The sequence below is a fragment of the Ictidomys tridecemlineatus genome, chromosome 10 (assembly GCF_052094955.1).
Source record: "Ictidomys tridecemlineatus isolate mIctTri1 chromosome 10, mIctTri1.hap1, whole genome shotgun sequence".
Taxonomy (NCBI): domain Eukaryota; kingdom Metazoa; phylum Chordata; class Mammalia; order Rodentia; family Sciuridae; genus Ictidomys; species Ictidomys tridecemlineatus.
In genome coordinates this window covers 95,853,148-95,874,223 of record NC_135486.1, presented here as the reverse complement: position 1 = coordinate 95,874,223, position 21,076 = coordinate 95,853,148, and the positions used below count along the sequence as shown (strand labels likewise).

The window sequence follows — 21,076 nt, the reverse complement described above, 5'->3', positions numbered from 1 at the left end:
AATAATGAAGAGATGTAAAAAGTAACAAAGTAGGAGGATCATGGACTTTTGGAAAGTAGATCATGTAAGTGGTAGGTTTTTCTAAACTTCATAAAGGATGTTGAAAAAGGTATAAATCAAACCTAGCATAAGCATTCGAATTCTCTGGTTTCAACTTTCTTAATTGTAAAAGTGTCAAGTATGTATATATACATACACAATCAGGCACAGCTTAAAATATCATTAATATTAACTAAATTAACTAATATATCATTACCTTTGGAAAGTAAAGTTACCCTTATAAAAGTTGACAAAATAGACACAAGTGTAATTTTTTAAAATCATGGATTCATCTGGTTTTAACTGCATATACTATGTCTTATTAGCAATCATATTTAATTGGCATAAATTAAGAGTACACAAAAGTGGCAAGGGTCCCAAGAGAAGCTGGAAAATCATTAAAACTAAGGAGGAAAATAGAGCCCTAGGGACAGATTTCCAAGAGAGGATGTGAGGGTTGTAACAGGAAAAGCAGACACCATTCCACCATAAAACAAGGTTCTTCCCTGCCAAGTCCCCTCTCCCTTTGTGCTCTGCCTCATAAAGCAGTGTTTCTAAACCAGGCTCCTTCCTTCAGAACCAGCCTTAAACACAGGTGCCCACCGTCTAACACACATGCATCTGAGTATTTCAGCTCAACCTTCCAAGGGTGGTTTCTGGAACCAGGTTTCCTGAGTTCTTTCCGTATAACCTGCATTGTTTAGAGTGAGTTACTTAAGCTCCATAAAACTCAAGTTCTTTGTCTGTAAAGCTGAAATAATAACAGTTCCCAAGTTCATTGGATTATGGAGAACATTGACTAAAAGAATACATATGCTTTTAGCATAATGTCTGGCACATGCGAAGCTGAATAAATAAAACAATGTTACTTTCATTCCACCTTACTGAGCTCTCTTTTTCATCTTTTTTCATCTCTACCTCTCAAGAAGAGACGGGAACTTTACTTGGTCGGGAATGAGGTGGTAGTGAAGGCATTGGATTAGACTTAGCCAAATCAAAGTGCATTCCTTACAGTGGAGCAGAGCTTCCTGGCATGGATGAAGGAGGCAGGTATTCTATTATCTAAGAACCTCCTGGGCGCATAATTTTTTCACAAGTGCTCCCTGGATATTTTATAAGACAACGGAATCATCTTAAAAACAAAGACATTTGCCTGGAACTCTCTAAAGAAAACTGATAGAGGGTAGGAAACTCTTAAATAGTTATTCTCCTGTATCAGAGTGTCAGAATTTTATATGCATTAAACTTGGAAGAGCACAAATAATTAAGATTATAATTCTTCATTCTTACTGAAGATATTCTTAGTTTTTAAACCTTTCTGTTACAGAAAAGTGAGAAGCTAAATAAATATGAAAAAGATGCCTACTAATGAGTTGCATGAGCTTAATGAAGTATTAAAGTAGCAAAAAACTGTTTTGAAATAAAGTCACAAGCCAAATTCTGACATTAAAAAAAAGGGAAAAAAAGAGCTTCTCTAATTGCCCCTCCCTATCATTCTCTTCCCCTAATATCTGCCAGGGGAACCCAGAGTCCTTGAGACACAGACTGCAATCCAATATTCTAGTGGAAACAACACTAAACTGAGCATCACCATTATGTATGATGTAATGCCATGTATTGATTGTATGGGTTTAGATATTTCACTTATTTGGGCATTAGTTTCCTCATCTATACTGTGTTTAAAATGGAAAATTCTCCTTGACCCATTCCAACTTTCCATGAATTTATTATATGAAAGAAAACATAAAAAGAAAGTAAGACTTCTGCTTCATGGCCAGAGAGAATAATGTAAAACAATCATTTCCATGATATTAGACATCAGATAACTAAGAACAGTGGTTTCTGAAAAAGGAAAATTAAAAAAAAAAAAAAGTGAATCCTCACATCTTCCCAGCCTAGTTGCTACAGAAAGTCTGCTACCTGGAGAGAGTTGACCAGCTGCAGCACAGGGAGGGAGAGCCCAAACTGAGCATGGCAGCCTTCCTTAGTCGAGGAGACAGAGCTGGGAGTCTGGAGAACCACAAGGACACTGGAGAGAAGACTGCCGAACACAGAACTCTGGGGTCTGTAGTAGGTGCCTCTTGAATCTCCAATGCAAGCTGATCAGCCCCTGAGAGTAAACTACTTGAGGGCAGGAAATGAACCATCTGAAAAGGTTAGACAAAATAATCTTTGAAACTCATACAAAGTGAGGAAGAGTGCCTTCATTCCACTAACCTGAGCAGGCTTCAACATACATGTAGTAATACGTAGAGTACCCAGAATGGTCTTGGCTCAATAGTGGGAAAGAATTAGGCCTATGCTGGTCCTGCTAAAATCATGAACTGAAAGAATCAAATTGTTTCAAAGTAACATACCAGAATCTCAGGCAGAAATCAAGAATATTTAGAGATATACTGAAAAAAAAAATCTAAATTAGTACTCCACAGTGTTTGAAAACTCAATATGTCTAGGATCCAATGATTTATAATGAGAAAAACCAAGCAACTGAAAGTAACACGAAAATATTAGAATTTGATTATAAGTGAATCATATGTGTATGAAGCTAAAGACAAGACTCATCTTGTTAAACAGAGACATGACATCACAGGAGACCCGAATCAAACTTCAAGAGATGAAAACCACAATATTGTAGATGTAAAACACACTGGATTAAAATAAGGAAAACTAAGCATTATAAAGATAAGTGAACTTGATATAAAATAGATACACCCTAAATTAAGACACAGATTGAAAAAAAAGACTAAAAAAAATGTACAAAGCCTCACAGAGCTATGGAAAAACTTCAAGTAGCCAAATACAGGTGAAAATAGAGATGGTAGAAAGAGAGAGAGAGAAATAGGAAAAGTATTTGAAAAAATGAGTGAAATTTTTCTAAACTTGATGGAGAACTGTAAGAGCTAAAAATCTTAACAAACTCCACGTCTTTTAAAAAAAACACGAAGGAAACTTCAGTGAAGACCCACCACAAAGTGCTCAAAACCAGTGGAAATGATAAAATCTTAAAGCTGTCGAAGAAAGACATGATATGCAGATGAAAGATATAAGGATTATTAAGAGATTTCATTTAGAAAACAATGTGAGAATAAAATAGAATACCACATTTAAAGTTCTAAAAGGAAAATAAAATTGACATAAAATTCTGTACCCAGTAAAAATATTTTTCATAAACAAAGACAGAATAAAGCTTTTTTTAAAGACATAAATTTTAGACACGAAAGAATTCATCATAAACGCTACTGCACTATAAGAAATGTTAAAAGTCCTTTAGGTGGAAGGAATATATATCAGATGAAAATCTTTATTTATAGAGAGGAATAAATAGCATTGGAAATAGCAAATTATATGTGTAAGATCTTTTTATGTTTATTTAAATTTCTGTAAAAATTAAAAATCTGTTTACAGCCTAAAACAAAAACAATGTATTGTGGCATTTGTAACATTTGTATGAGTCAAATGTATGACAGTGATAACACAAAAGTCAGGAAGGTAAAAAGAAAAACATACTGTTATATGTCTTAAACTATATGTTTATATACATAAAATAACTTGAAGGTTCACTGTCCTGAATTAAATATGTATACTATAAACTCTAAAGCAACCACTAAAATTACAAAAAGACTTGTAACTAAGAATCCAACAAAGAAGTTAAGATGGAAACAAATGTTCAATTAATCCAAGAAAAGACAGAAAAGGAGGAATAGAAAGAACAGATGGGAAAAATAGAAAACAAAAAATAAGATGGTATATTTTTAAAGCCAACAATCTTAACATCACATTACATATGAATAATATAAACACTCCCCTCCTAATAAAGGTAGAGATTGTCATTTAAATTAAAAAATCAAGCCCTAATTTCATACTACTTACAAATAACCATTTTAAATAAAACAACATAAATTACACCATGATCATTGTAATTATTGACATTTCTTTTAAAAGCTGTAAAATGTTACAACTTGGGTTTATGTAAATAAAATCTTCTATCTCAGTATAGAGACCCTGACTTCAATGAACTCTATACTAAAAAAGAGACAAATTGGGTCATGATAGAAAATTCTACATAATTTGCAATGTCAATACTAACCCAAATAAAATAGGAATGTTTATATTAGTAGCAGAAAAAGATTTCAAAACAAAGAACATGATCAAAGCAAAGACATTATTTCATACTGATAAAGAAGTCATTCAGAGGATATAATATTCCTAAACATATATGCACCTAGTAAGAGAGCTTATAAATAGATAAAGGAAAAGACTGATAAGAATTGCAAGGAGAAATTTAAAAATCCACAATAACTAACAGAATAAGTAGTTAAGAAATCAAAGATGTAGAGTAACATTATTAACTAACTTGATGTTCTTGAACTTCATAGAACATCCTGCCTAACAATATAAGAATCTCATTCTTTTCAATGAGAACACTCATTCTTTTAACGGAATTTTAACAAGTAAATCATATTCTGAGCCATACAACAATCTCGAAAAAGTTTTAAAAATATTTATTTAAGTAATATATGTCTGACTATAATGGAATTAAATTATAAATCAATAACAGAAGAGTCACCAGAAAATACCCAAATAACTGGAATGATAGATTTCTAAATAATACACTAGTCAAAAAAGAAACTGAAAGGGAAATTACGAAGTATTTTTTACTGAGTAAAAATGAAGCACAGCCTATTAAAATTTCTTGGATACAACTGGAAAAGCATTAAAAGAGAATTTCTAGAACTGAGTACCTATATTGGAAAAGAAAAAAGTGACAAATAATTATCTTAGTTTCCACCTTAAGAAACTATACAAAGAGTAAACAAAATCCTAAAGTAGAAGGAAAAACAAATAAATATCACATTGGAACAATGAAATTTAACCCAGAAAAGCAATAGAGAACATTTAATGAAACCAAAATCTGGTTTAGCTAGAAGTTCATAAAGTTCTAGCCAGAAATTCTGTCTTCTCTTAGGTTAGGAATAAAGGGAAGATAAAATTTACAAATATCAGTGATGAAAAAGGTAAAATTTACAAATATCAGTGATGAAAAACTATGGTTTCTACATATAATAAAAGGATAAGAAATTATTATGAACAACTTTTATGCTGATATATTTAACAACTTTAATGAACTGAACTAATTCCTTGAAAGACACAAAGCACCAAAGGTTGTTCAAGAAGAAATAAATAACTTAAAAGACCTACACTGATTAAAGAATATTCTGAGTGAAAGGATAAATAAATGGTGATACATCCATATAATGGAGTACTTAATCAGCAATAAAAGAGTGAAGTATTATATGTACAATAACATGGAAGAGTATGAAAATAATTAAACTTAGTAGAGTAAATCAAACAAAAAGCCTAGTGTATACTTTATATATGCATTTATATTAAGTTCCAGAAACTGCAGATTAATCCAAAATGAAGAAAGCAAATCAATGATTGCCCAACAACAAAGAGGGACTAGAGCGGGGGAATCCAAAGGCGTGTCAAAAAACATAAGGGGATCATTATCTTCATTCAGTAATGGTGTGTGTGTGTGTGTGTGTGTGTGTGTGTGTGTGTGTGTGTGTATGCATGTGTGTGTGTGGGTGTGTGAAAACTTATCAAACTGTACACTTCAAATAGTGCATGTATATGTCAATTATCCCTTAATAACACTAATAAGATTTCTTAAAGTTAAAAAAGTGAAATAAGGAAAACATTTGATGTACATAAAAAAAGTTAACCATGGTGAACTGTCACCTAACTCATTGGAAACCTCCATAAATTTCTTTCTCGCTTTTAAGGAGACATAAATAAGTAAAAAAAAAAAAAAATTAAAGGACACATATAAATAAAGAGAAGAAAGCCAATCAGAAAAACTCTGTGTCCATTCACTGACACCTCTTAGGTCTACCTTAAGTTATTTAGTAGCCTATGATCACCAAGTAGACTATCCCCAGAACTCCAAAGAACACAGGAAATGTACGAAAAGGACTCAGAACTGCTCAGAACTGCAAAGTTACATTAATGGAAAGTATATTTAGGTAAAACATTAAGTACACAGACACTAAAAATTCCTGGGTGACTTTGGTCTCTAAAATCCACTCACTTGACTCACCGACATTAATAATATTTTTGTTTTCTTACGTTAACCTTCAAAAACTACGGGCCAGGTTCTGGATTCTTACTCCTGGCTCTCTGGCCAGTACATGGACTGAGCCTGGGATGTGGCCAAGACAGGCCTGTTGACTGTACCCACAATGAATCATACTACTCTCCCCCTTTGCTCAGTGCTGGGCAGACTTCTGATAGTATTTTCTGCAATCTTTTCAATTTCCTGCCTTTCAGAAAGTTATAGCCGGAATGTAGCTTTCACCTACCTGGTATAGACATTTGCAAAAACAAATCCAATGTCACCATGGGGAAAGGAGCTTAATGTCTTCCATGGGTGCTCATCATCTCTATTTGATCACTTTTTCTGCCTTAGAAAAAGGCTTGTGTTTGCTCAATTTTTCCTACAACTTCCTTTCCTCCTTATATTACTCTCCTGAGTTATAGGTTTGTAACAATTAGTAAATAACTTTGATGTATCTCTGAGACTTTCCACATTTTCAATCCAGTTTTCAACAACTCTGCATCCACATTCACAAGATTTTGCAACGAGTCAAGTTCCTGGGCTATACCTTTGATCAGTTCTGTGTAAAAATCACGGAGGACACAGTGAATTTTTCCAATCATATTGTGTGTACCAGAGCAGAGCAGGGGAGTTATTGGTCCATTTAGAAGAGATTCTTCCTCGGAAGGCTCCGCCGACACAGGATTGTTTTTCAATATAATTGAATCAGGAAATCTTTATTGACCTCTCGACAGTGTTTAAACACAACCTTTGAAGCTCACTCTTTCTTTGGCTTATAGAACTCCTGCTTAACCTGTTAACTTCTCAAGTTTACTTTGACAGCTCTTCTTCCTAGTTTACGTGCCCCCAAAGTGAAAATGTAGACATTTCCCAGGCTTCTCTACACTCTGCCAAAAACATCTTACCCACCCTCTCGCATGGTTTTATACTTCTTGGCAGATAGTTTCCAAATGTCCCCCGTCTCCTTGTCTCTAAATTGGCATTGTCTGGTAAGGAAACCACTAACTACTAATTATTTTGAAACATGGCTAGTCCAAAATCAATGTACTATAAAACACAAATTGGATTTTGAAGACTTAGTATTTTACCAAAAAAAGTATAAACAAAATAGTAATTTTATATTGATCACATGTTGAAATAATAATATTTTTGATAAATTGAGCTGAATAAAATATATTACTAATTTTAACCATTTATTTTTATGTTTTGCTAAATTATGACTATTAGAAAATTTAATATTATGTACATGGCTCACATGGCATTTCTACTGGACAGCCCTGCTCTACACCTAAAATTCAAATGGGCCATTCAAATTGAACAGATGAAAAGCTGAACTCACGGTATTGTAGCCGCTCAAGCCTGCACCTTCACTGTTACTACAGCAAAAATATCAGTAGTCATGAGAGATAGATTGCATAACATCAGCTGTTACTGTTGAGGAAACTGTAGGACAAAGGCGCTAACCCTAGAATGATTTACTTATGAATAGGGTGACAGGTAACTGACAGAGCCTGGTAATTGCAGAAGATTCTGTCAACATTTGTCATGTCAGCTGCAGCAGGAAAGTCTGCAGGAGTGGAAAATAACACAATAAGCATTTGACCAGAGAGGGGCAGTAGCAATTAGGAACAAAAGAGCCTGGAATCTGCCAAGAGTGAATGATTATGCATTCAAAGTCAGAAAAAAACAATTGCACACTGGAGACATATTCACTGTAGGTAAGTGAATCACCCTAATTTGCAGAATATTTTTCTTGCATTATTGTAGAATGGATTCTTCTTCATTTAGCCTGAAGTTTGGAGTCCTTTGCTCTCTTTCTTTTATTACCCATATCCAAGCAACTAACAAATCCTGTTTATTCTACTAATCCCAGTACACCACATTCACATATTTTTTTCCTTAAATACAACCAGAAAAGGGAAGCAATAGGCTTCCCACACATCCCTGTGAGGTCTGGGGCTTGGAGCAGGTTGAGAAAAAAGGGGACAGGTCACCTCCACAACATACATTCATGCCGATAATGCCCCAAAGCAAGGCCTGCCTCTGTATCATTGCAGATGGCCTTGCCAAAAAAAAAAAAAAAAAAAAAAAAAAAGTCCTATTATTTACAGTTATCCTCCCACAGACATAACAGTAGTTAGGAATGCAAATAGATGAGACAGACCCCTTGATCACCAAAGATGATCTGGGAAAGGCTCTGTGCACAGCAGAAGCACCTTCTTTGCTCTCTCTTTAATGTCTACACACCTCCATCATTCTTATTTCCTTCATTTTCTAATAAAATAAGCTGTGTGGGTGGGTGAACACAGTTACAACACTTTACACAAAAGGGATTCTGGATTATCTGTCGATTTGCATTAGAAGAACTCCTTGAGAGTGGCATAGATGCCTGGCATCTAATGATCATCCTAATGACCATGCAAACCTTATGAAATCTGAAAACTTTCTGAGCCGTCTAGAAATGCTCTTCTTAAACTAACTGGGAATTCTCTAAGTATGTGCTATGTGTCAGACACTTTACCAGGCTACTTAACTTTTGACGTTTTGTTTTTGTAAAGGCTGTATGCTTACTGCATCTTAGACTGTGCCAATCATGTCCAATAACAGAATGTATAATTTTAAATTAGAAATCTCTTCTTTTTGAAGTGTGAACATAGTCACACAGAAGTGACAATGTTTTCATTATTCTTTAGTAACTAGAAGTTAACATTCCAATTTTTTTTTTATAATTTACTTTTTGAAATCGCTCCTTAGTCTAAAAGGTGCTTTTTATGCCAGATTTTTGCTTGACGAAGTACATAAGCCTCACTTATGTGTCACAGAAACAGATTTATAATGGAAAGAATGATATATTTAAATGTAATTTGGGTTTCATTTCAGAAAAATTAACATCACATCTTTCAACTATAATAAGTTTGAAGGATGAATTAAAATAATTGCCTAAAAAATTACCAATTGGCATTTTTAGGAGTATTATTCATCTTAGATGTTTCATATTTAGCATATCTAGATTTGACTAGATATGAATAACTGGAAATTTAAAATCTTATCTAAAATATCAACTCAGGACATAACATTTCAAAGTATGAATGTGTCTGGTTATCGTTGGTGTCAAATTAAGGTGATAAACACTAAAAACTATATTGTACAAGGAAACAAGCTATTGATATTTTAATATTTTAATCAGTTTTTCCTGATGCATGTAAGCTGTTTGGGTACTCTAAGTATTTTTGTACTTATTACCATCAAAATATTCTAGGTAGTTTCCAATGTGGAGCTTCACTAAAGTCTACATGCAGAAATTCTTCTAACTGTATGTTGGTTAAAGGCAAAAATGTTTGACACAAAGATTTAAAACACAACACTGTCTTTGAATTGATGCTTTGTTGTTATAGTAAAGACTTTTAAGCTTTAGTCTAACAACAATTTCAGTCATTTCTTTTGCTGTTTAGCTGGTGTCTGTGCATGTGCCTATTATTTTTTTATGTACCTGCTAAACAAACAATATACCAAATAGAATTATGAATACTAATGATTGTTCATGTTCTATACATTTTATTTAACTTAATTCAAATTATAGAGTGATTAATTATTTTATGAAGTACACTTATATACTTTGATTTAGAAAAATTCTGTATTCCCTACAACTTTTCTGCAGCACAAAACCATGTTAACACATGGCTCAAATATAGCTATGGTCCAAAAAGGAAGCACTTTTGTGCATCCAAGAAAAGCTTCATGTCCCTTCAGCTTCTTTCCAACCTGCATTTACCACATTTGGACTAAACCGTGAAGTCATTCAACTGTACCTTTACTGCGCCGTTCTCATGCATGGTGATGCAGTTATCTGCATCTTCTGAGAGTTGATACAAGGCCTGAGCGGTTGCTCGATGCACATTGGTGTCATTTGATTTCAGGTAGCGCACCAAAGGAGCCACTGCTCTGTGCTCGCCAAAGGCCACTCTGTTTCTGCCCCACATACAACAACGTGAGACAGCCTCTGCCAGATGACGCCTCAATTTATCATTATTCTGCACAAAGAAAACCAACTTAAGAAATGTGCATTGTAATCACCCTGTGGGATGGCATGTATGCACTTTATGCTTATGGCCACCCTAAGATGCAAATGAGTTTAGAGGGATGTGGTAGCTGGCTACTTAGGAGGTGTTTTGAAGGAGCTAGTATTGTAGTGGGTCACGAATGACCAAGGTTCAATTCTGAGTTGTCTTTGTAAAAACTGGATTTTATAGAAAACTGGATATTCTTCAAGGAATACCCCACATAGCTGGGATAAACGGATTCATTCTTCTTCTTCACCTTAGGAATACTTCTACATCTTGGTAACACACTTTGGGCCCCAAGGGGATGAAGACAGTGTAGCAAATACGATAACATAATTGGGGTCCTCCATTTTTCTTTCTGTATACCTTGTGCAGATTGGATCCTTTTTGTATGTAATTACCTTCTACAGGTAAAATATAACTGAATTGGACATGGTCTCTGTTTAATTGTACTATCCTCCTGACTCAGGCAACAACTTGGTGAACTTAACAATCTAGCAGATTCTCTTAGGAACTCAAAGTATCCGATACCAGGTATTGTTCCAGTGTTTGAATTTCTGCTCTATGACTTTTCTGCCAAGTGGCAGTCCAGGCTATGCTTGAATACCTCTGGTTAAGATGAAGTCATTGTCCCTCAAGGCTGCCTATTCTATCTGGCACAGCTTTAGGTAAACAATACGGTGGTTGCCAACACCTTCTAGCTTAAGAATGCTATCAATCCAAGCTGGCTAAGCGGAGGAGGTGCCACTCAACTTCTAATGTTGGCGTGAACAATAAAAATGATGATAGTGACAGTGAATAGGTAACACTTACATAGTAGCACTGCTATTTGCCACCACTTCCCTTGCCAGTGACAAAGAAAAAACAGCCCCTTAGGATGAAGTTGTGGCTCAGTGGTAGATCTCGCACCTGGCCTGTGTGAGGAACTGGGTTCGATTCTCAACACCACATATAGGTAAATCTATCAATTAAATAAAGGTCCAACAACAACTAAAAAATATTTTTTAAAAAAACAACCTCCATTCTACAGGAGCCTGCATATTAACATTTTATCATTTCAAAATATACTTTTGCATATCTAGGTTTCAGAAAAATTAAGTGAGTTAAGAAAATCGCATACTTCATAAGCGATGGATATGAACCATGAATTCAGGTCTCTGGGCTTTAAACACACGATCTGACAATAAATATTAAAAATAAAAAAGATGTGCTACTTACTGTATTTGCCAGCTTGGATAATAAAGGAACAACCCCATGATCTGTAATAACAGCTAAGTTTTCTTGATCTTTTGCTATATTGGTAATAGCAGCACATACGCTCGCCAAAACTTCTTTATTATCCGATTTCAGTAAATTGACAACAAGTTCCAAACCACCAACAAAGGAACGAACCATTTCTCCAGCATCCTAGACAAAAATAAAAAATAAAGGTGGTATCAAAAAATAACCTATATTTAAGATCTTTTTCCAAAGGTAGAAAGTAAAAAAAAAAAAATCTGTGAGGTATCACCTTTGGGATGAAAGACAAATTAAGTTTAATTAATTTTTATATATAATTTCTATGTAAGTCTGTGTAAAGTATATGTGCATATATGTAATATGAATATACATATATGAATATATACATACAATATACACACAAAAAATTCAGTTTGAAGATTCATTTTGTGAGAGTCACTGTGTGATCCACTAAGGACACAGAGTTAATAAAATACAGTTGTTTTGTTCTTTGAAGCCACTGCAAACAATGAATGAGCCAACAGTGAACTACTACTGTTAGGGGTAACACAGGGTTGGGTCCTTGCAAGGCTCTGGACACAATATTTTCATCATTTTGTGAATGTATGATCTTGTTTACATGGTTCTGTTTTGAAAACACCTAATTTCATATAGATTCTTAAATCATGAGCCTTGAACTGAAGGCCAACAGTGCTGTAACTCATGCAAGGAAGCTCATCCAATGGACAAATTTTCTCCGTAAGGCACATCAAAGACGTCTCAACCAGTGAAACTCCACAAAACGTACAACCGCAAAAATGGGATCCTAATTAGAACAAGTTAGACTCCACGTCAGTACGTCAAAGTACACTCCACTGTGATATACAGCTAAAACTTTTAAAGCCCTAGTTAGAGCCTAGGGATGGAGTCCAGTGGTGAGGTGCTTGCCCAGCAGGTTGGAAGCCCTGGGTTCAAACTCCAGGATTAAAAACAACAACAAAGAACCCTAGGCAGCACTGCAGTACTAGACCATTTTTAAGCCTTGAAATAACTAACAATATATACAAAAGTATGAAAAATGTGGCTCAGAGACCAGAAATGGATACTTGTTGGCAATATGAGGGCTGAAACAAGAAGGCAAAACATTATCTTATTCATGCCTGGAACATGCACGTCAGATGACACCAAGTTTCCAACTTTCTGCACAAGTCAGAGAATGACTGTAAAAACACCCTGAATATTGGTGTGGGGGTTACAAATAAATTTTAGCAAGAATTCATCAGTAACATGGAGATTATATATATTCTCTCTCTCTCTCTCTCTCTCTCTCTCTCTCTCTCTCTCTCTCTCTCTTCTCTCACCATTCTGTTGGGTACAATGGATGGGGAAGATTGATACTGAGAAATCACATGTATAATGAGTAGCCCTTGGGGGGAGCAGGTAAAGGTGTTATGAATACACACAAGGGGATTTCAGCTTTTGTAAAGATCAAGGATTGTCTCCCCAAGAGGATCTCTGTCAGTTAAAGCCTAAAGGCCTTCCATATGAAGGGGGTTATGGATGGATGACACTTCACGTGACACAGATTCATGAGAGAGAAGGTGGTTCCCCCCCCACACCCCAGTTCAGAATGGTTATAGCCTAAAATGAGAAAAGGAGCTTGGGAGACTGAAGAGGTGACATCTTGAAGGAGCTGATAAAGACTTGGTGGAGTTTGGAGTTTTTTTAAAGGCATTTGAAAGTCACAGAAGAGGCTTAAGTATGGGAGGTACTACTCTTATACTCTAGGAAATCTCTCAGGATTATGGATGCAGAGTTGGGGTGGGGACAAAGAATGAGGTTAGGAAGTCATAGGCTATTTCACGAGTCCAGACAACAGGTTGGTGATAGAGTAGAGGAGGGGGATGATCAAAGTCTGCAGAGAAAGGTGTGGATTGGGGAAGCCTCATGGGAGAAGATCAAAGTGATTGATGACTCCCATGTTTCTGGGCTGACCCAGTGGTGCCGATGTTGGAAAAACGGTTTTTGTTTTGTTTTGGGGGTGGAGAAGGGTGAAATTTGGGAAGAGAAGACCTAATTTGAATAAAGTGACCACGGGCATTTAAATGGACATATGCAGGAGTTGGAGGACAATATGGGTTTGGAGCTCAGAAAAGAAAAGTGGACTGGAAATATGGATTTGGAATTCACTAGCATAAAAATCGTGACTCTGAAACAATGATTATAAAAGAATGAGGAAGTGTGATCAGAATGAGCTCTGTCCTGGTGTTCCAGGTACCGGCAAAGGAAAAGAATGTCAGAGGACCTTGGAAACAGATGTTTGAACACAAATCCCCACATCCCACTGAGAAACTGTATAAATGAGGGTCTCTAATGTCCACCAATTATTTGGCCCCACGACTTTCTTACATAATAGAAATTAGCATCTTTTGAATCTCAAATGAATGTCATACGTGCATAAGGACATTTGAAAGTATTTCACATAAATTACCCCAGTTAAGCCTTACCATCACCTGGCCAAGTAAGTATCAATATTTCTATTTTAGATTTTTTTTTTCATTGAGGTTTCACAGATGTTGAACTTCATAAACTAGATTGCAGGAACTGTGTCTTACTCAACTTAGAGATTTTTATGAGCCAATAATTGTGTTGTCTCATCCTCATGCCCCCAAATTCCCCCACAGTCTTCCCAGCCCTTAGGACAAAATTCGAACCTGACACACAGTTTACATGCCCTTCATGCTGTGCCCCGGCTTAGCTTTCCTGCCTTGATGGCCCCTCTCTAACAGCCCCCCACGCCCTACCCCAGTGGCTCCCCACATGACTTATAATCACAGCCTTGGGACTCATTCCCTGAGAATGTGATTCATTAAGTCTGGGTGGGGCCTATAAAAATGAGTCTTTGTAAAAGCTCTCCTGGTGAGCCTGAACTTGAGCCAGCATTGGGAACACTGCTTTATGCATTAAGTCCTCCAGGTTCGTGCCCTTAAACCTGCTGCTTGCACATGCCTCCACACCTTTGCACATGATGTTTTGACTCCCTTCTTGGTTTGGGAATTCCTACACATCTTCCGCTGTCAACTGAGGAATCATTTTTTCCTGGGACTGTCTCCTAAACTTCAAATCTGAGTCAAGCAGATTCTCCTATAATGTTGATTTTTCTGTTTTATAGAAATGATCACTCTCTGTAGCCATGGCTTAATCATTTTCCTTTGACCTTGAACTGTAAGTTCTAGGAGGGCAGGGACTCTTTGTCTTGTCCATCATGTATGCCTAGTGACTATGCCAGCTTCTAGTCGTCAATACATGCTCAATACATGCTCAATTAACGTTTGTCAAATTTGGTTGCAAACTCACCACTATAACAGGAAGCTTTCACTGCAGGCATAACAAGCCAAACTGAGCTGCTGGTAAGTAGTGAAGGTAGGACCCCTCGCCAGGTGATATGCAAATGTAAGAACAACATATTGCCTCTCCTGATTGCTGTGTGAACAGATGTGAGCAATACTGGTGACCTAGTGCTCAGTGCCAAATTTAAATACAATTTCTACTTCCAAATTCTGATGTATTCACACAATTATTTGAAAAATATATAATTGCTATTTTTTTAGAATTCTACAAATAAAGCTTCTCATGTAACACAAAAGAAATTATATTTTCAACCACAGTCTGTACTTATCATGTTTCTATACATTAGGATGTAATCAAATCATAAATTATAAACATGATTTTATTAATCTCCAAATATCCAACACAATTTAATCCTAATTATCCAGAAAGGGTAATCCTAATTACCTTTCAAGTCCTAATTATCCATGTTATAGATAAGGAAAACCTTAGAGGAATTCATTAATATGCAGTGAGTGGCAGAAGAGGGATTTGAATCCAGATCTGCCTAATCCCAAAGTCCGTCTACCATATTACCATTGAGCTCTAGCCACATACCTGGTTCAAAGGAAGTTGTGTGCCATGTAAGTTCCAAATAAAAAACAATTGGCTTTCTCACAAAATTTCAGGGAACTTCAAAAACATAGTCCTAATGCTCGACTTCTCTGATTCCATCTGTGTCCGTCTTATACCTTAGTCAATTACAAAATTAAAGAATTTTTTTCCCCAAGAACTAGAGGAATTCTGGAAAGATGGTAATTGCAAAGTTTCTGAAGCTTCCTATAATAACTGAGCAATGAGTATTAAAAATAAAAAAAGACATCTATGCATTAATATGAGGTGACAAGATATCCACACTGACTCCAAAATGAACAGACTGGGACAAACCCACAACTTGTGAACAAGACCACAACTCCAGGAGGTTTGATGGGGTGGGTACAGTTGCCACTCTCTGTAGCAGTAGCTGAGTCCCATGAATACTGAAAACTACAACACTTGGCTCTTGGGAGGAATGACTGGCGATTGCATCTAAATTGAGCAGAGCAGAAACACTGGGATAAAAGAGTAAGAAAGTCCAGATTAAAAAAACAAAGAGGAACAGGACAGAGCAGCAAGGATATATTCTCCATCACTGTGAAATGAAAAATGATCCTGAGGATGTGCAACTAGTAATGCTGTCCTGCTCACAGCTCTTCCCCTCACCAAAACAGGAAAACTTGTTTCTCTTAATAATGAGCAACATAAAAAAAAAGACAGTCAATTTCTATGTGGAGTTATTATAAGGAATTAAAACATAGAGAATAAGGAAATATAAAAACATCCTTATAGAGAATGAAACACATTAAGAAGCCATGCAAATTGTAATGCAATGTGTTTATTTTATTTATTTATTTTTCTTAATGCTGGGGATTGAACCCAGAGCTTTGCTCATGTTAGAAAAGTGCTCCACCACTGAACTATAACCTCAGCCCCTAGTAACATTTTTAAATGAACTAAAACAAGGTTATAAAAGCAATGGATAAAAAAACAAGTTAGAATCATGAAAATCCACAAATTAGGTGATTAGGACATGACTTAGGAGAAGCAAAACTTCCACAAAGGAGAAATGAAAGAAAAATTCATCTTGAAAATGAAGAGTCAACTAGAAGGAACACAAGAATGCACGAACACAATGGCTAATCTCTTTAAATAAATAGAAGATGTGAAAACTGCAAAGTAATGAAGAAAAGAACTCACAAAATATTCAAGAGAACAAATAGGCCGAGGAGATCTAACACACGTGTGTTTAGAGTCCCCAAGAAGGAAAACAAAACTATACAATGGAGAGGATTTTTGAAACTATAATTCGAGACAACTCTCTCTTGAAAGAAATATTGAGAGTATATTCAAAAGTCACTTTTTGTACCTGGGAAATTTTACTTGGAATGGGGTAACATGAAAACACATTCTAACACAACTGTTGGACTTTAATTAAAACACACACACACACACACACACACACACACACACACACTTTGGTTATTTAGGCAAAAAGACCAAGTCATTTGTAAGGAAAACAATATTATTCTTAGACTTTTCAAAAGCAATCTTTATGATAAATAAAAGGGAATAATACATCTAAGTTACTGAATGAGAGAAAATATTGATCAAAGTTCTCTCATTGAGCCAATTTGACATTCAGTGCATAAAACTGTTATAAACATGGAAGATTTGAGGAAGTGATGGCAACATAAGTATGACCTGAGAAATCTACCTTTGAGAATGAATGTCAGACTTCCAAAAAGACTAGAAAGATATCAACAAAAGGACTGTGGGGTTTTTTTATTGTTTTCTTTTCTTGTATTTAATATTTGATCAACACGTATTAATTGTACATATTGATTCTGTGTGATATTCCAACACATGCCACATGAATATAACATACACTAGCCAAATCTAATCTCTCTTCATCCATACCCCACAAGAAAACTTTCCAACTTGCCTTAATCACTTTTCTATATTCAGGTTGATTTTTTTTTTTTTACTTTCACAGTTGAGAGAATATGCAGTACTTGTCTCTATCTAGCTTATTTTCACCTAACATAAAGTCCTCCAGTTCAATTCATTTTGCTAGCCAGAATTTCATTCTTCATGACTAAATAATATCCCATTGTGTATCTATACCACATTTCTTTTACCCATTCATTGATGGGCATCTAAGTTGATTCCATATGTTAGCTATCATGAGTAGTGTCACAACAAAAAAGGGTATACACATATCTATTTGGTATGCTGATCTCATTTCCTTTGGATATGTCCAGAAGAGAGAATACTGAGTCACATTGTAACTCTCTTTTTAGTTTTTTGAGGAACCTCCATATTGATCTCCATAACGGTTCTGTTGATCTATATTCAATCAACAGTCAATGAGGGTTCTTTTTTTCCCACTTCCTTGCCAACATTTGTAAATTTTTTTTTCTTTGTAATAATAGCCATTCTCACTGAAGGTCAGAGTTAGGATTGTGAATTTCTTGAAATTCCCTACTGATTGCATTTCCTTCAGGACTATCTCAATCCCCTTCTCAGGACTGATGCTTTAGTCAGCTTTTTCATTGCTGTGACCAAAAGACCTGGTAAGAACAAGTTTAGAGGAGAAAATGTTTATTGGGGAGGTCATGATTTCAGAGGTTTCAGTCCTAGACAGTCATTCCCTGGGCCCTGAGGTGAGGTAGAACATCATGGCGGAAGGATGTGGCAGAGGAGAGCAGCTGAGGCCTGGTTCCAGAAAGGAGAGAGAGAGAGAGAGAGAGAGAGAGAGAGAGAGAGAGAGAGAGAGAGAGAGAGACAGAGAGAGACAGAGAGAGACAGAGAGAGCTGTGCTCCCCAAGAACAAAACATACACCACAAAGGCACACCCCAATAACCCACCTCCTCCACCCACACCCTACCTGCCGCCTACAATTACCACGCAGTTAATCTCTATCAGTGGATTAATTAGTGGATTAGGTGAGGGTCTCATAACCCCATTATTTCACCTCTAAACTTACTTACATTGTTCTCACACATGAGCTTTTGAGGATGCCTCATATTTAAACCGTAACCATTGGTCACGCCTTCCCTCTACACTCTCACAGATGTTTTTCTCCAAAATCCATTTCCCCATTTTTCTCTGCTTGCCAAACCTTGATTTTGAATGTCTGCCTCATACCCACAGCATCAGGAGGGGTCCTCTGGACCCCAAGGGCAGTTCTGGACTAGCCCACCCCTATCACCCAAGTCCCCTCCACTTGCCAATTATTTGTTTTTGTTTTTTTTTTTTTGACTGAATCTTATTTTATTTTATTTAAGATTGGACATCAGAATTTTTTTTCAAAATTTTAACTAAGGGTCCAGTTATGACCAGTGAAATCTGAAATATTCTCTTATAGTCTTCTCTTGTAATGTTTTGTTCGTTGTAAGGAATTATCACAGGTCACACTGAGAACAGCAAAAGGAAAAGAGACTGGGACCTTGATGTGACCTTGTTGAGTTTCTGGACCAACTAACCCCAAAGTCTGATTCTGACATTTACATCTTTAGCTCTTTATTGTATTGCAATGATTTTCTTATGGGTCCCTCCTCCATTCATTTGACAGCTTTTCAAGAACAGAGGTACCTGCTCTCCTTTTCTGATTCTCCTTGGCAGATAGGCTCCTGCCTGTCACACAGTGGCCAGTCAATAACACTTTGTTGAATTATGCAAACAAGAAAATGAGAACTACAACTTTAAGACCCTTAGACATAGTAATAAACACTAAAAAATAATATTGTCTCTATATGGTAGAATATAAATCGGTAGGATCAGGTCTGTAAGCCAAATTCCAAATGGACCTTGCTTCTCTGGAGTCAGCCTCACAGAGCCTAATGAATTCCCGATTCTCTCATTTTGCTTTATCAGTAGAGACAATAAGCCACAGCATTGGGGCTGTACTGGGAAAAGTGACAAAAGTGATCACATCTCCCTCTGATCCAAGAACTTCCTAAGGGGCATGGTATGAGATACAGGGAGCCAAAGTCTCCAAGAGATCACGGGCCTCGCTCACCAGCATCTCGAGCTTGGAATCAGCAGGACAGAGAAATGTTAGACTCAAAAGCCTTCCCGCCAAAGTCTGTTTATTGGTTTTGAAGGTGTGATTTCTTTCTTTTCTCTTTTTCTTTTTGAGTTTAAACATTTTAAACATATGACGTCTTGCCGGCCGCATAGTTTCTATGGAAAGGGAGACAGTATATTTGAGGATGGAAAAAATAATTACTCTGCCAAAACTGTCTTTCCCTAGCGCTAAACGACTGGGCAAATTCACCACATTTTCCACCTTCTCACATATCTTAAAAACTAGCCTTTGCCAGTTTCACCACTGGTACAATGCTGGTTATGCACAATTCAAATATTCGTCTATAACAGAAATAGGCCTTAGTAATAATAATAACTGCCTAATTTCTCGAAGTTAAAAACGGATTCCCGTATGCCTTAGTTTCAGGTGACCCTCACAAACCTGCCTCAAGGAGGCATGATATCCTCAATTTATAATCACAGAGGCTCAAGGTTCCTGAGTAGTTAACAACAAAACTAAACGTTAACCTAAGATTTCTTGAATTCTGTAGTATCTTTTCACAATATGCTGTGTACTTAGCCATGGAAGCCCTCACAGTGATAATACTGATCAGATTAAGTCCAGTTTATCATCAGAAGAATATTCACAATTTGGGGAATAAAAGTTATGTTGCCAATGGCATTTCCTGAGACAAACAAAAACAATCCATGAAAAAGAGAATATGAAACAGCTTTTTAATACTATTAAAGATGGAATGATTAAATAAGTAGAAAAAGGTGTCAAGTTCAAACTAAACAGAAAATCAAGTCGAATGCACAAATACGATAAAAAAAAATGTAAAATAGCCAAAATACGGACGTTTGGCTAAAATTCAACTAATAGGAAAATATTAAGACATTATTTACAGATTAATGAATAAAACAGAGAATACTGGGTGTTTTGGCACAGAGCAATTAAATTAATGGGTATGAAATTCTTTCTCTTGCCTCCAGCAAAAAGAACTGGCAGTTTTCTGATGAGGTGAGATATACATAATACAACTTTAAAGCACATACAAGGCAAGCGTAACATGACTTAAGACAAAAATTTTTAACCAGAAGAGCTATAAAAACACTGCTCTATGCCACATAGAGACCATATGATGCATAATATAGCATTTGAAAAAGATTTAAAAATAGCACATGGCATATAAAAATTTCAAAAATCCTACACTCACATTCGAATAGCATAGCATGTCAGAGAAACCAAAACTGAACAGGCAAATCTTGTCCTAAATGCATATTCAATAAATTAAATCCTTTTAAAATTCTAAATACACCGTATATATACTCCAGGAGAACAGGGTTTGTTTGTGCTGCTCTATCACAATAACATCCTTGTTCTTTTCCCAGTGGTTAACAAATCCTAAAGTTTTTTAAAAAAAATTATTGATGAATTAGAATTACCTGATACTCTCAAATGTAGTTTTTCAAAAAATCAAAATTAGAATATCAGTTATAGTGCTTTTCCTTATAAGCTGAAGGAAATATAAATTAATTTCGGGTAAAAGAAATGATATAATCCTTATAGTCCAGATTTACATAGCAAAAGCATATTAAGGCTTTGAGGATAGTTTTACCCAATTGACTCTCAAGAAAAATAAAGAATATAAATTGATGTTTTCTTTTTTTTCTACTTTCCTA

At 35.9% G+C, this 21,076-nt stretch overlaps 1 protein-coding gene across 2 annotated transcripts in view; it reads right to left on the bottom strand.

Moving 5' to 3' along the window:
* Positions 1-21,076, bottom strand: part of Odad2 (outer dynein arm docking complex subunit 2) — a 163,620-nt gene that overhangs the window by 40,358 nt on the left and 102,186 nt on the right. Inside the window, exons 18-19 of one of the 2 annotated variants that reach the window (XM_040277619.2) lie at positions 11,437-11,625; positions 9,967-10,188 (exon numbers count right to left, since the gene is read on the bottom strand). In XM_040277619.2, the coding sequence (XP_040133553.2) occupies positions 9,967-10,188; positions 11,437-11,625 (411 nt within the window). The remainder of the gene's footprint in view (positions 1-9,966; positions 10,189-11,436; positions 11,626-21,076) is intronic. The other variant, XM_078023475.1, reaches the window with a different exon arrangement.